This window comes from Pyxicephalus adspersus, chromosome 1 (assembly GCF_032062135.1).
Source record: "Pyxicephalus adspersus chromosome 1, UCB_Pads_2.0, whole genome shotgun sequence".
In the NCBI taxonomy this organism is placed as follows: Eukaryota; Metazoa; Chordata; class Amphibia; order Anura; family Pyxicephalidae; genus Pyxicephalus; species Pyxicephalus adspersus.
The window spans coordinates 134002-150733 of NC_092858.1; the positions used below are offsets into that span (position 1 = coordinate 134002).

At 44.7% G+C, this 16732-nt stretch overlaps 2 protein-coding genes across 2 annotated transcripts in view; one reads left to right on the forward strand and one right to left on the reverse strand.

Annotated features, from left to right (window-relative positions):
• Positions 1-4619: 4619 nt before the first annotated feature.
• TAF10 (TATA-box binding protein associated factor 10) lies at positions 4620-6957 on the reverse strand (the record flags this gene model as incomplete). The annotated part of the gene is given in 3 exon segments (XM_072399911.1): positions 4620-5025; positions 6575-6689; positions 6893-6957. Coding segments are annotated over 3 exon segments (270 nt in total), but the record flags the coding sequence as incomplete, so codon positions are not given.
• Positions 6958-8927: 1970 nt separating this feature from the next.
• The window catches only part of NUP98 (nucleoporin 98 and 96 precursor), a 35354-nt gene continuing 27549 nt past the window's right edge, over positions 8928-16732 (forward strand). The window contains exons 1-9 of the mRNA XM_072398540.1: positions 8928-9033; positions 11514-11610; positions 11935-12033; positions 12899-13078; positions 13996-14135; positions 14766-14873; positions 15016-15196; positions 16212-16378; positions 16464-16607. Coding sequence (XP_072254641.1) covers positions 11535-11610; positions 11935-12033; positions 12899-13078; positions 13996-14135; positions 14766-14873; positions 15016-15196; positions 16212-16378; positions 16464-16607 — 1095 coding nt within the window. The 5' untranslated portion in view covers positions 8928-9033; positions 11514-11534. The remainder of the gene's footprint in view (positions 9034-11513; positions 11611-11934; positions 12034-12898; positions 13079-13995; positions 14136-14765; positions 14874-15015; positions 15197-16211; positions 16379-16463; positions 16608-16732) is intronic.

The window sequence follows — 16732 nt, forward strand, 5'->3', positions numbered from 1 at the left end:
AAAAAACACCTGAGGAACACCACTGCTATTGTTAGGAAAGTTTATTTAGCAAATTCTGTAGTGAAGCTTGGTGATCAGGACAAGTCAGGGGTTCCACTGCTGTAGTTTGCTGTAGTTGCCTGGAGGAGCTGATCATGGCAGGCTTAGCATATGACAGCCCTGAGGCAATGGAGTCCAGACAAAACACCTGGTTGCTAATTCACTGACAAGGTGCCAATATAAGGCAACAAGTTGTCACCTCAATCAAAGGCTTCCTTCCTTTATGTCTTCTGAACAATAAGGGGGAATTAGTAGGTGAATATTTGGGTACTGCTTTGTCAATCTTCTCAGGGACCAAAAGTAATATTGGACCAGCAAATAAATCCTTTAAGGGATAAGTAAGGTATGATGTTTGCTTTGCTGTGATCATTACTCTGCATTGTGTTCAGGTTGTGCCCCATTTTTGATTGGGGAAGTAAGAAAGGATTTTCCACTATCTCTGGGTCCATAGTGATTGGAGGAAGGGAGGTGAGCTTCCACCTTCCTTGGATCCATAGCTGATTGTGCAAGTAAGAGGTGAGCTTCCACCATACTTGGATTTAAATGTGATTAGATGAGCAGGAAGTGTCCTCACACCATCTCTGGGTCCACAAGTGATTGGAGGAAAAGGAGGTGAGCTTCTACCTTACTTGGGTCTATAGGAGACAGGATGAGCAGGAAGTTTGCTTCCCACAATCTGTAGATCCAGAGATGATTACATAAGTAGGAGTTGGGCGTCCAACATACTTAGGTCTATAGGTGACTGGATGAGCAGAAAGTGGTCTTCCACCATTTCTGGGCCCATTGGTAATTAGATGAGTAGGAGGTGAGCTTCCAGCATACTTGGGTCTTCAGGTGACTGGGTGAGCAGTAAGAGACCTCCCACCCAATCTGTATCCATAGGTGATTAAACCTACTGTGACTGTATTGGCAGGAAGTGGCCTCCTACTATATCTGGGTCCAATGGTAACTAGATGAGCAGGAGGTGAGCTTCTACTATACTTGAGTCTATGGGAGACAGGATGAGCAGGAAGTGGCCTCCTTCCATACTTGTGTCTATAGGTGAACAAATGAGTAGTACTCCCACCAGTCCATCCATATTCAGGGCCCAAAGCATTTTTTAATCAACAGGCAAGGTCACGTGGGACCCTGGTCACATGCCCAAATTTCAAGTGCCAAATTATAAGTGCTTTGAGAATTAATCCAGGGAATGACATGAACCTCATCATCTCCCTCTTCATCCTCTACTTGCATCATTCTTCATAGCTACTAACATCTCATGAACTGAGCTCCTTCACCTGCCTGCACCTAATCTGCATTATCTCTCCTTCCATAGGTATGCTGTGTAATGTGACTGCTATCCCCATCCTGTATGCAATGTCCATGTCATTGTCTATGGTATGCTGTGCAATTTGGATGAACTTATTGCTTAAACTGGAATCTGGCCATAGCACGATCTGTTCTCTACCCATTTGTCCCAGTTTAGTGTTAATTGATTTTATTGCCCTGCCAACCCCCTACCCATGTTCAATTGATTTCCAAATTTCCCTGTGGCTCCCATCAGTCCATCCACATTCAGGGCCCCGAAGCACTTCTATTCAAACAGGCAAGTCACATAGGACCCTGGTCACATGCCCAAATGTCAAGTGCTTTGAGAATGAATCCAGGGAACTGAAACAGAATTGGACATACCATCACACCTCTGGGCTGAACCGTCATCACGCCACCTGGATGTCTTTACTACCGCTGCTGCCGCCATCCTGATCGGTTTTCAGCAATCTACTCTCACAAGATGGTGGAAATCCTCACTATAACCCATATTACATTCACATGGACCTGAGTCCCCTGCACTGCTCTTTGTACTTCCATGGATCACAATTTCCTGTCGCTATGTATTGCACACCATGCACTCTCTATGCTCGCCCTATGCACATGAGTGATCAGAAGGGGAATAATCTTTCAGAATCTTTTTTTTCTAGATTTTCCTCCTTTAAAATTGGGTGCGTCTTATATTCTGGAGCGTCTTATAGGGCGAAAAATACGGTAAATGGAGGTGAGCTTCTACCATGCCTGGGTCAATAGGTGACTGAACAAGCAGGAATTGGTCTCCCACAATCTCTGGATCTATAAGTGATTCTGCGAGTAAGAGGTGAGCTTCCACCATATTTGGATTTTTAGGTGACTGGATTAGCAGAAAGTAGCCTCCCACCATCCTTAGGTCTATAGGTGATTGGATAAGTAGGAGGTGAGCTTCTATTATACTTGGGTCTATAGGTGACTAGATGAGCAGGAAGAGGGCTCACACCATCTCTGGGTCCATAGGTGATTGATTGTAGGTGAGCTTCCACCATACTTGACAATATCTGGATTCGGAGGTGGCTTTTCCCAATACTTGGATATATAGGTAATTGGAAAAGCGGGAAGTGGACTCTATCTGGGTCTATAGGTGACTGGATGATTAGTAAGTGGCCTCCCACCATCTCTGGGTCCATAGGGATTTGGATGAGTGGGATGTGAGCTTCCACCATACTTGGGTATAGAGGTGACTGGATTAGCAGGAAGTGGCCTCCAACTATATCTGGGTCTATAAGTGATTGTGCAAGTAGGAGATTCAACCATACTTGGATTTATAGGTGATTGGATGAGCAGTAAGTAGCCTGCCACTGTCTCTGGGTCCATTTGTCATTGGATGAGAAGCAGGTGAGCTTCTATCATATTTAGCTCTACAGGTGACTGGATGATCAGGAATTAGCCTCCCACCATCTTTGGGTCTGTAGGAGATTCTATGAGTAGGAGGTGAGCTTCCACCATACTTGGGTCTATAGGTGACTGGATGAGTAGTAAGTAGCCTCCCACCATATATGTGGGTCTAAAGGTGACTGGATCAGCAGGTACTGGCCTCCCACCACCTCTGGGTCCCCCTGGGGGTGATTGAATGATTAGGAGGTGAGTTTCTACCTTAATTGGGTCCATACCCCCCACCATGCCTGGGTCCATAAGAGCGTTGGGTGAGTAGAAGGCAACCAACAAAAGAAAGGGCCCCAGAGGAAGATCAGTTTTTCCTGCCATAGGAAGTGGATAGATGTGACATCCAGAGTGTCTTGACATCCAGATCTACAGTTGTTGGGCTCCAACAATGCAAAATTACATCTTTAACAAGCAGACAATCAGGGGCACAAGGCAGAGCATCAGCCCCAGTTTGACCTTAGTTGCAGCATTGGTGGTTCCATGTAGTCTATAAATCGTTGGAGCAATGGGCAGGGTACCTGACATCAGGGCTTAAAGGCAAGGCCCTGCCAGTGTCTACGAGTCTCCCAGATGACCTGGAAGGGGAGTGTGAAGCTATTAAAAAGCCATCCATAGTAAGAGACCTCGTCAGCCTTCTCTTTCAATCAAAAGCCCAACTCAACACACACCACTCCAAACCTCCTAAGCGCTTTCATTGGTCTCTTGCTGCACATGGTATGGGGACATCTCACAAGATGCAGTTCTTAGGCCTAGAAGGTATTTAAATGATGTCTTGGCAGTCATAGCATCACATAGATACAAATCTTTAGTAAATATCTGTCATCAATTCACGGCGCGGATCCTGCAGGATCATCCTCAGAAAACTGTTTATAGGTGATCAGGTGACTCCAAAATACTGCAATAAAGATTCCCTAATGGGAAATGCAAATTGCTCTTTGCTCTGCTCTGCTTCCATTTGGGATAAATTTCTAAATTTGTCCAAAACTTGTATGGAGTGAGAAGCAAATATGGCCAGGTAAGCAGGCAATGAAAACCAAGCACAAAGCAGCTAATAAAAACTAGTGTCTAATATTCCCTGAAGTGCCATATTGTCTGCCTGCAAGGAGAAACACACGTACCTGTTTCACGCTGCCTGTAAGGAGCTGAGGAAATTTGCTGAATCTTGAAGTTATTTTTGTGCTTTTGTTGTTTTGTAGATGATTGATCTTGAAATTAGTTGTACTTTTCTCATCAGTAAACTAACGTCCACTTCTCCCTTTTTGCCTTGAAGCTCTCCCTTTGGCCATTTATCTGTTCTCCTGACATGAATATCTTGTTCTAGCAGAACCACAAGGACATCCGTCATGTCTGGTAATAGTCTGTAGTCATGTGATCATGTCTTTGAGCTGTCATATAAACTGCGTGCAAAGTTTTGAGAGTGATCTAACCACACATTGAGTTGTCATTACTCTACCAGCGCTGTATACAGAAGCCATCAGAGAGAAGGACAGCTGATCGGGGCTCAGTAGGAGATTGCCTTAACACTGCCAATCTCCAAATTTTAGTCCTCCGCCACATGCTTGGGGGGTTTTCCTGTGTCCACTAAAGTAAGTTATGGCCAGGAAATGACAACACACAAGTTAAATATACATTGAATATATTAGAATAGTACAAAGCAAAAAGTCCATAACCACAAACCTCTTCCTATGAGCACAGCATAAGGAAGTGATATCCCTAACTCCTCCCACATTGGGGTGCCACATGAGGAAGGATGGTGATATAACCCCCCTCCCCCCCACATTGGGGTGCCACATGAGGAAGGATGGTGATAACCCCCCCCTCTCCCCCACACTGGGGTACCACATGAGGAAGGATGGTGATAACCCCCCCCCCCCCCCACATTGGGGTGCCACATGAGGAGGGATGGTGCCATAAAGCTGTATCTTCAATCTTCAGTTAGAGTAATTCCCCATGAAATTTAGTGCACACCGCAGGTAATCGGAACACCATGCAGACATATGGTTGGGTAGTTCTTGGTGTAGTCATTGGATTAGTGGCAGAACCTACGGCCGTGGCAAGTTCTATGGTTGGTTTCCCAAATTTTCTAGCAGACGTTCATATACAAATACACAAAAATTGTTCAGTGGTGACAGCAGCTGTGCTCCACCTCAGTCTATAGGAACTCCATCTCTAAGTGAAATAATGAGGTTTCTTGACGTTGATGCCATATTCAGCCAATGCTGGGGTCAGATCCTCCATGGTCAAAGTGTACTTCTTATCCTAAAGAGAGGACGATGGACAGAACGTAGTACAATGTAAAGAGATAATTGCAACAAGAGGTACATCGGATATCAATATTTGATAAATGACCCGCATTTAGGAGGAGGGACCCCAAGAGGTAAACTGTATCACATTATTATCCCCCACCCCAAGTAGGGACCCCAGGAAGAACATAGTGTATCACATTATTATGCCCCACCCCAAGAAGGGGCCCCAGGAAGAACATAGTGTATCACATTATTATGTCCCACCACAAGAAGGGGCCCCAGGAAGAACATAGTGTATCACATTATTATACCCTGCACCTAGGCGGGGGGACCCCAAGAAGAACATAGTGGATCACATTATGCCCCGCCCCTAGAAGGGGGGACCCCAGGAAGAACAGAGTGGATCCCATTATTATGCCCCGCCCCTAGGAGGGGGGCCCCAGGAAGAAAATAGTGGATCACAATATTACGCCCCACTGCGCATACATCAACTTTTCTCTTCTCACAAATAGGCTCCAGCTCGGGCATGCATAGAAGGAGCACCCAAGAGCCTCCCGGGATGTGTGACATAGGTATCCCAGGAGGCTTTGCACTCTCACTCATTCTATTCTCGATCGCCTAGGGGGTGGTTCTGCACAAATGTGTTCCTAAATTTATCGGAATCCTATACCAAGTAGGTATTAGTCACATGCAGCTGCATTGTTCTTGTAATGTTAACAACATTTTGCAGCTCTCCAAGCTACTTCATCGGTTCTACCAATGTAGAATATACCCCCCCACCCCCACCCTTTACACCCACATGGCACCAACACTCTCATCCAATCACAATGTAATGCTGCAGATGGTATTCAGGATCCGGTGTGACAAGCTTACAAAACATACCAAAACGTGAGTGGTGAGAACCATTGAGGCAATGCTTGGGAAAGGAGGTAGCAGGAGGATCTCAGTTGTCCTTGGGGTATGGGGGGTGTAGAATGATGTACAGTGTAGAGATACAATAATGGATCCCCCAGAGGGTAAAGGAACAGAAAAACTTAATGGACATGGTACAGAGGAACAGGTAGGGGGTTGCAGAGTTCTTTGTGGGTTTGCTTTTTGCATGCTTGGATCCAATCATTTGTTTGGGTAAATTGTTTTGTAGTATTGACCATAATATTCATGGATGCTGCTGATTGGATGTAACAGTTACCAGATACTTGTATGAGCTGTCCTGCTATCTATCCCTGAAGAACCCATTTTATCCGCAAACTAAACTTTTTGATGGCATTTCATGAATTATATCATGTGATGTCATTGTGACTTAATATTATTGATATTATCCCTCCTCATGGACATTTTTAATGAATTTGTATATTTGCACAAGATGTAAAGAAGGCCAATACAGCAGACTGCAAGGTGTTGCCCTGGATAATGAAGCAGGGGTGATCAGACTTGTGATCTGTTGTGAGAATGACTGGGCTATTCCGGGGTAACTAGTAATGGAAGGAAAGTGGTCTGACCATTCACCCCCCTCCCCGAGTTATATCCCATGACAGCTGTGCTCAGGAAGTCCCTGCACTCACTTTGCTTTTGTTGCGGGAGCTCCCCGATGCGGTGCCCTTCATCTTGCAGTGCTGCAGAGCATCATTTGCAATGTCAGAGATGAACTTCTGAGAAGCCAATGAAATCAGACGAATGCTGGAAAGAAAACAGACTGTGGTTTGTATGGAGGCCATCACCAGCTCAACACAGAACTCAGCCCCTAACATTTCTGGGTGCTTATAATAAAATTCTTAGTGAAGAATGTCAGAGGAAGATTTCCCTGCACAAATCTACCCAAAGCTGGATCACCCTGGATGCCTTCCTAGGACCCCCTACAAAGTACACAATACGTTACTCACATGCGAGGGTCCGAGGCCTCAAATCCTGCACGATTCAGATAATATCCCGTCACAGCATCTGGAATCTGTAGAGAAGATTTATATAAAGATGACTTCCATATACACGAGACAAGATTCTCATCCCGGAGCAGCCAGCACTCTTTGTGACAGCTCTGAGCAAGGATACACTGCAAAACCCAGTCATTGGCCCCACCACATATCCTAAATCCCCTCCCCCAGTCATTGCCCCCACTGGTGGCACAATTTACAGATTGTCCCCACCACATATCCTAAATCCCCTCCCCCAGTCATTGCCCCCACTGGTGGCCCACTATACAGATTGTACCCACCACATATCCTAAATCCCCTCCCCCAGTCATTGCCCCCACTGGAGGCACAATATACAGATTGCCCCCCCACCACATATCCAAAACCCCCTCCCCCAGTCATTGCCCCCACTGGTGGCACAATTTACAGATTGTCCCCACCACATATTATCCTAAATCCCCTCCCCCAGTCTCGCCCCCACTGGTGGCACAATATACAGATTGCTCCCCACCACCACATGTCCTAAATACCCTCCCCCAGGCATTGCCCCCACTGGTGGCCCAATATACAGAGCATACAATCTGATATTTTATTGCCCCCCCACACATATTATTCTAATTCCCAACCTCCATTAATGCCCTCCTCTTCTCTGGTGGGATTATAATCTTCAAATAAAACTTAATACTCAACATGGGTCACCCCAAGCAGCCACCATATCAACCGGCAGCAATGCTTCACCTGCTATAAATATAGACGTATATACAGATATAAAAAATAATATGCAAATGTATATATAATTGGCTGAACCCCCCTCCCCCAGCCATAATATTTGGGTGGCGAACCTATGGCACTGGTGCCAGAGGAGGAACTCAGAGGCCTCTCTGTGGGCAGCAAATCCCACCTCGATGGCCTCCCATTGGCTGTCCCTCTGTCAGCGCACGCTGGATGTGGAATTTCCCTTCTCAGGAGGCATCAGTTAACCCTCAGAATACCAGACTGTGGGGAGAGGAGGCAACTGATGTGTATTGAAGCTAATGTATCTTGATCCAGCATTGAAAAGGGTGAAAGAACAGAGGGAGAGTGGAAAGTTAGAGAGGGGGTAGGGGGGATCTTGTATTGCTCAGTCCTAGTTATAGGAAGTACAATATGAAGGACCGGAGTACCAGTCTGCTATACCCAGTCAGGACCCGGTGAACACAGAGCTTGTGGTAGAAGGGAAGTGTCTGCTGAAAGTAATGGGAACCGTGTATCTGTGTGACGCCGTGCACGATGCTTTACAAACGTTGTGTGCTGCATTGATATTTAATTGGCATGCGACATATAAATATTATTATTGCTGTCTGCACCCTACTGGGAAGAGGTTGATCATTTTCTGTCTTAGTGAATTAAATGAAGGCGGTAATTCTGCGCTGTGGTCCTGGCATCTAGCCTAGATGGGGGATTGGACAAATTTCTGGAGGAAAAGTCCGTCCCGGGTTACTATCCCTGATGGGTATGGGCTATCTCCTTATTCTAGATGTGGGCCGAGATACAGGAGCTGGACTAGATGGGCCATTGGCCTGATCTAGTGGGCTCTTCTGATCCGGTTGATGCTGATTGTTGGTGTCGGGTTATGGATCGGTTCTGTTATTTTTTGGGGAGGGGGGAGGTGACAGGTTCTCTTTATTATTGGGGGAGGGGGGAGGTGACAGGATCTCTTTAGCTCTGACTGAGGCCTGCTATGTCCAGTACAAGGCGCAGACACCAAGCCAGCCAGCGAGTGTCACATGAGCAGGCACGCACGTACGTCACCTCCTATACGCAGAAATTTTGCTGCTAAGCAACCATTTCATAGGCAGGTACCTAGTTGGTGCAGTTCGTACGTAAATTACGTGCCAGGAGCCAATAATAAAGCAGAAAAAACACGAAGCCACGCCCCTAAATTCAGTGTCTTCTTTCTGGACGTTGGGGTCACGCCCTCTGTCTGAGAGGCGTTTGCTGCAGCCAATGGGAGTGCCAAGTGTAGACAGAGTGAATGTGACGTGATGACGTCAGTGGTTGTCTACAGCGCCATGTTATTAGGTGACGCATTCCGTATTCCCGCCTGTGACCGGTGAGGAGAAGTGCGTAGTGTGGTGAGTGGGGGATATCTTGGGCGGGGAGTCTCGTGCGTTGGCTCTTTTCACACCGGAGGCATGAGCACTATGTGCATGGGTAAAGCGAACATGTCACCTTAGGTGCAGAAACTATTCTAACTCCGCCCTCCCGGAATGAGTTTGTGAACATATTGTGGGCCCTGAACACAGCGGGGTAATTGGCTCTCTGTTGTGGATGGAGGGGGTAGAGCCTTGGTACCCTTTGGAGGACGGGAACTTCATATGTTACAGACATGTTAGAGAGAACTTGGTCTGCTCCTGCCCTGGTGACAAGCTTATAGTCAATGTCTTCTAGAGGGGTCACCTGGGCCGGAAGTATCACCTGTACTGGAAGTGTTGGTAATAAGTACCCCCTCTGCGCATGCCTGGGATGGCAGGGCCCCCCCCTCTGCGCATGCCTGGGATGGCAGGGCCCCCCCCTCTGCGCACGCCTGGGATGGCAGGGCCCCCCCCCCGGCTTTGCGGGTATTTATTGTCACCTGGTTGGTTGTTAGCTTGGCTGATGTAGAGAATATCTGTGAGCAGACAGAATGGACAGGCTTTGCAATAAAACCTTAAGGTACGATGAGCTATGTATGCATTCTCAGTATCCCTGCATCCTCTCTTGGGTGGTGGGAAAGAAGGAACTCCTATGTGCAGGAGGTACTTCATTCTGGCTTGGCAAATTAAGGTGGCCAACAATCCTAAATTCAGAGGAGGACCAAGTGGTCATGTCTGTGCCTGTGACAAAGCTAAGTGAGGTAACTGTAGTTAAAGAATTCTATATAGATAGGCAGGAGACTTTTCCTGTCCTTTCTGCAATAAAGAACCGGCCTTAATGTTTTCTGGGTATCTATGGAAGAGTTCGTGCATATTGGCACTCCAGGTGAACAGGTTACATCAGCTTGCTAACCCTGTCATCTCCCACTCCAATGGATGTGGAGGATACACTGGAATTAGGTGAATGGGGCGGTGGTGGGTGTACTTGGGGGAGTTTGACGCATGTTCGGTAGACCCCTTTGTGCTTCCACAAATGAGCCAAGTTGCTGATGGTTGTCATCTGATCTATATTTTCTGAGGAATTATATATGTTCATTTTCCTGAAAGTAATTTAGGGGTAAAAGAGATCCCCTGTCCTAAAGAACCCTTAAATTACCATAATCCTGAACCCCTAAAGAATATGGCTAGCCAAATAAAACTGATCAGTATATTTGCTGTCTGCAGCCACTATGGAGATTCCATTCACTTCCCATCCCATTTGGGGCAATAAAGAAAAATCTCTCAAGTAAACCATTTTCATCCCATGGATTTGCCCTCGTTCCCACCAAATTCCTTGTCTAGTTGTACTAGTGCTAATAATAGGGGGGAATCTCCCCAGGGGCAAAAAAAGGGTCCCTCCTATTTTACCCAACCTCCATCCTAAACATATGGCTAGGAAAAAAAAATAACTAAACCCAGCTTCTGGAGCCTTCTCTGGGCACATGCTCTAATGTCTCCCATATACTGGGCAAGTCCAATAACACCCAGGTACCAGGGCCGGATCTGCCCATTCACTCCAATGTCCTACATATAGGTACAGTGGCCTAGTCTAGATCATCCGCTCTAATGTCCCAAAAAAGTAGTTGCTGAGGGACAGTACCCTGCTTTACCCAATTTCCCCAACATTGTGACTACATTGTGGGTTTCCCACTCTGCCCACACACATCATTGTCCCAGTTTTTAGGTACATGTGAAAGTACCAAGGCCTGCTCTGCCTAACCGTTCCAGTGTCCCAAATACAGCGTCATTTCAATGTTTAGTATCCTGCCAGTCCTCCTGCTCTTCTCACCCAGTGCCGTGTTCCGGGGGCACCAAGATACCAGAACATTACCTTGTAGCGCCTTCCTGGCCACCTGCTCTATCCACCTGTTCCAATGTCTCAGATAATAGGCACCTCCGGGGGACTTCCAGGAACTGGGACCTTCTCTTCCACACTCTATAATGTATCATTTGGTTGACGCTCTCATGGGCACCCAAATACCAGGTCATTGATGTGTATCACCTCCCTAGTTGCTTGCTTTACCACCCACTCGATTACTGCCCTGTATAGCTGATACCTGTGGGGACACCTGGATACTGGGGCACTCAAATATGTAACACCTACTCAGCAGCCTGCTCATTTCCACCTCGCTCCTCCCGGCATCCCGCGCCATGATAACACGCGCGTAGGCAGATCTCCGCTTTTTATGATACATCCCATTGGCTGCTGATGTTTTACGGCATCTCTTCTGTGTTTTGGACAAACCTTGACATTTTCTTGTAGCCATCTCACAAAGCTAACATGATAGCTGTCTTATGAGGTCCTCCTCTTATTTAGATTTATAATGTATATCATTTATTTATATTTCTTATTATATTAAATTTCTTATTAAATAATTGGTGTTCAGGGGGATCATTGTCGCCTGCTTGTGTAATTCTTTCAATGTTTCTTTTCTTTTTAGTTTTATGAAGCTTTGAGCACCATGTTTAACAAGTCATTTTCATCTCCATTTGGTGGAGGCAGTGGAGCTTTTGGAGCAACATCTACCTTTGGACAAAGTAAGTATCTGTATATCCCTAACACATGGAGCAATAATGGACTGCTGAGATACATAGTATTTATGTCTATCATCCACATGACCAATGCTCTCCTCCCCAAAGCCTCACGTGTACAGCTCTCCAGTCATCCAATGACCATTGCAGATTAGAAGACTTTCGTTGTTAGCATGTTGGCCCTTTGGCAGAGAGACCACTGCAGTGGTAGCATGTGTGTTGCTGATGTGTGCAATGGTGGTGTACATGCTCTTGGGTAACTCCTTTTTATGATGTTCTTTTTCTTTAGTAGTTTCAAAGCTTCTTATGTAATCTCTTGTCTGAATACAGATACTGGTTTTGGCAGTACGCAGACCACTGGTTTTGGGACGTCGGCATTTGGAACAAACAACAGTGGAAGCTTATTTGGAAACACACAAAATAAACCTGGTAAGGAGTGTGTGGCACCTGATAGTGGTGTGGGTGCCAGGTGATATGGTCTGTTACTTGTTGGTGTATCGTGCGATTGAGCAGATTCCAGCACACATGGTTTGTATTGTGTCTTCAATACCGTACTATAAAAAGACAAAATGCTGAATGCATCAGATTGACTTGTGTTGTACTTGTAGAGTGCATAGGAATCCCTGTTATAACCCTGTGAAATAATGTTCACTGTATGTCTACTTTAAAGAGGAATCCATGTATGAAAAACAGGACTTATCACCATTGCTGCCTGTAGTCCCTCTGCAGCTGATCTTTTCCTTGCCTTGTTTTCCACTCTGTATGGGCAGCCATCTTTGTAGAGGCAGGGCCTTGCAAAAGTTAAATCTTTCAGGGAACATCACAGACAAAGTTAAATTTTCTAGATCTTGTCATAACATATTGGAGCTCCACTTTTTGCATTTGGTCGGCTTTATTCAGATATGATTTGGGTGCTCCACTGGGCAGCTGAAAGATAAAGCTATGCCCCAAATCCTGTGTATTTCACTGAAGTTTTTTTGGTATTATATCACATGCTCAATGTCAACAGCAGGTTCAATATCACTTTTATGAATGGAATTTCAAAGCTATAGGGATATATTTATTGTTGGGTATTGGAAAACAATAGTTAGAAGTAATTGGCTGTCTCTGAAACACCTACAATTATATTTTATTAGACCTGATATGTTGGATCCATTTCAGCCGGCCCAGAGCGTCCCCAGATTTTAAAGCAAACTTACATTGGACTTAAATTAGGTCTCCACCTCTCTGTTAATGAAGTCTGTGACCGTTTGACAGGTTTTTAGACTGTTATTGCTGTTTTGGCCTTTTCCAGGCGGACTGTTTGGGACCAGTACATTCAACCAGCCAGCAACCTCCTCTACCAGCTCGGCCTTTGGTTTTGGATCATCGACTGGTACGACAAACTCCTTGTTTGGGTCTACGAATACTGGAGGGGGTCTCTTCTCAACCCAGAACAATGCCTTTGGACAGACAAAGCCATCGACTTTTGGCAGTGAGTGACTGATCCTCTGCTCGGCTACACCGGCACTTAACATGCTTAGTAGTGACATTGATCTGTAGGTAGTCATTGGATATGCCACTTGAAGTCTTCTTCCTGGATTGTTTCAACAATCTACATTAGTGACCCAAACCCCTACCATCTATGCTGTATAGAACCATATAGTTATTCCTTACAGGTTCAGGTGTAGTCTGTCTGCTCCCTATAAAATTGTCATTGGATCATGTCTGTGTGGTCTGGTCCACATGGAGTTTGTTCTTATTGGATAATGTCTAGGTGGTCTGGTCCCTATTGAATTCTAACCTATTAGATCTTGTCTGGGTGATCTGGTCCCCATAGTATTCTAACTTATTAGATCATGTCTTAGTGATCTGGTTCCCATAGAGTTCTTTCTTATTGGATCATGTCTGGGTGATCCGGTCCCCATAATATTCTAACTTATTGGATAATGTCTGGGTGGTCTGCTTCCTGTAGAGTTCTCAATTATTACATCATGTCTCGGTTGTCTGCCCCTAATAATGTTGCTTGCTTTCTCCAAGCTTTTTTAAATGTTTGTGTTCTTTTGGCCAGCAGTTAAATTTAATTTATATTACATTTTCAGAACATTCTCTTAGCTGGGGTTTAGAGTTTTTATTTAACCAATAGCCCTTAATGTGTGAATAAATTAGTGGAGATCTGATTGGTTGCTTCTAACACATTTATTGGTTGGTCCCCCACAGTGTCATACCATTGAGCCTCTTTCATGATGTCACTTTACATGTAGATGGGTTGAGTCAGGGATTGTACAACATTAGGAATAGGTGGACAAAATTAGGTGCTTCCTTTAATTTTTATTTCTCGGGGCCTTCAAGTAAAACTGTTTGAGTATCTGTAATTAAAACCTATTGTGTGCTTTCCACTTGTCTTTGCAGCATTTGGTACAAGTACAAGCAGTGGAGGCCTCTTTGGCAACACCAATACCACCTCCAACCCCTTTGGGAGTACTTCCAGCAACCTCTTTGGTGGTTCCACGTTCTCTGCGGCACCTACTGGAACCACAATAAAGTTCAATGTAAGTAGAGTCCCTTTGTTATCCTTGTACAGGACATTTTTGTGTTGTACATTAAGTAAATGTTTTTGTTTTTTGAGTCTTTTTCCTGGAGAATCAACAGGAAATGTTAAAATTTTTCTAAGCGAAATCTCCTCTTTAAGACTTTTGTCAGAAAAACAGCTCTCCATTGTAATATTTATAGCCCGGAGTCCGTGCATTTAGTGGTCTGCGATCTCCAAAAGGTTGGGGACCACTGGTGTACCATACCCTTAATTGGGAACAACCATCACGGGGTTTAGCCTTCTAGTGTAAAAGATGCAAGGATTCACATGGGAAAGGGGGAAAAGCTTGTGGCTGCAGTTTTTTTTAGTGCTGGATTTAGAGAAAATGGTTTAGATATGTATCTGCTCCTGTAGAGTGGTTTCTGTGTCATTGTAGACTTCTCATCTCTTCCCTTCTGATACGAAGTAGGAAATGAAGAGAAATATCCCTCATTGGGCCCTTTCCTCGCTAAAGTGCAGTAAAACAATTTTTTTTATCTATGGCTTATATCTGCCATATGAGGTCATCACATTTTATTGGTGGTGCAGACTGTTGTAAATAAATCCATCGGATATCTGTGTCCCTGATTTATTTTTCTTTTATTTGCAGCCTCCATCAGGTACTGACACCATGGCCAAGGGTGGTGTTACCACCAACATAAACACAAAGCATCAGTGTATCACCGCTATGAAGGAGTATGAAAGCAAGTCTCTGGAGGTAAGATTTTTTTCATTTGATGTAACTGGAATTTGATGTGTGCATTTGGCTGCCAATAAACGCTGCTAATCTTTGTTATTGTAAAGTAAAACCTGCACAACTAACCTAGGCCAATGTTTACAAATGTTAATTTTTTTCTTAGGAACTGCGTCTAGAAGACTACCAGGCCAATAGGAAAGGACCCCAGAATCCAGTTGGTGGTGCCACGGGGACGGTTTTGTTTGGGGGCTCTACAGCTACTTCCAGCTCATCCACAGGACTGTTTGGCTCCACTCCTTCCAGCAGCACATTTTCATTTGGAAATAAAAATGCCTTTGGACAAAGTAAGTTGATTGTATTCCTAGCAGAGATCTCTTTGCCTGTCATACTGATTTCTCAGTCAGCTACTCAACAACACATCCTGGCAATGTCATTAAGTATATCTGTGTTGCCATACTCCTAACCTCCTAAGTTCAGCTTTTCATTAGGATGGAAGTGTCCCAGGCACAATTTAAATATGTGGTCCTATTAACGTAACTTCACTCTTTAAACCTTCACCTGGACGGAGTTGTGTGTGTTGCTTGCAAGTTTGTGAGCACTTTAAAATTGTCTGAAGAAAACTTAATTAAAACAAAACTTATTTGGTCATGTGCTGAGGGGAAAAAAAGATGCAGTAACATAAATCATGCTCTCATTTTAGTGTGGAGCAATAAGTGTTTGCAGTAATTAATAAATCCTTCACATCATTTCTAAGGATATTCAGCCCATTTTTCTGGACAACTTAAACTCTTGGGTTTTGGTGCATTTCCTCACCGCTAGCTTTAGGTCTTTCCACAACCTTTCAACCTAAATATAGTCAGGACTTTTGGTAGAACGACTTGTGTGTTTAGAAGTGTTGTCTTGAGCCACAATCTCTCAGCATTTATCATGGACGTATGTCTTGACATTTTCCTTTTAGAATTCCCTGAATTAGTTCAGAATTAATTGTTCTACTACACAGTACAGGCCAAAACCTGAACACTCCCTCCAATATGTTTTACAGATGGGATAAGGTCCTGATGCCGGAAAGTAGTGTTCTAATATCTGCAAATTTAACGCTCCTCATTTAAGCCAAAAAGTTATTTTTGGGCTTCGTCCATCTACAAAACATTCTTCCAGCATCCTTCTGGTTTGTCCACACAATCTTTATTGAACTGTGGATGGTCAGAAATATTTTTATGGAAGGTAGTTGCTTTCTGCCTGCTACCAGGTTGTACCAGGATAGAGTGACGGGAGAATGATTTACTTTTCTCCTGTGAGCTAGGGAGTACCACGATAGTCTTATTACCTCTGTGAGATCAATTTATGTTCCTCTTTCAGGCACCAGCACTTTTGGGGCCGCCAACACAGGCGGTCTATTTGGCCAGACATCTACACAGCCAGCCACCAGCCTGTTTAATAATAAACCATTTGGAACAGCAACCACGACTCCCAACACGGCCTTCTCATTCGGAAATACGAACACTTTAGGGCAGACCAGTACTATGGTGAGTATTTCACCCAGCGGCATGTCAAGTCATTGTATAGTTTCTGTTCTCGGTCTCTTTTACTAAAGATTTATCATTTCTTTAGGGTCTTTTTGGCAACACACAGGCCACCCAATCCACAGGTCTTTTCGGCACCACCACAAACACAAACGCCGGCTCAGCTTTTGGCACTGGAACCAGTTTATTTGGGCAGACAAGCACTACTCCCTTTGGTGGTGTTGGTGGAACGGTATGTATGATGTACCGTATTTTTCGGACCATAAGACGCACTGGACCATAAGACGCACCAGTTTTTTAGAGAAGGGAAATGAAGAAAAAAAAGATTCTGAAACAAATAGTGTCCTAAAATATTTT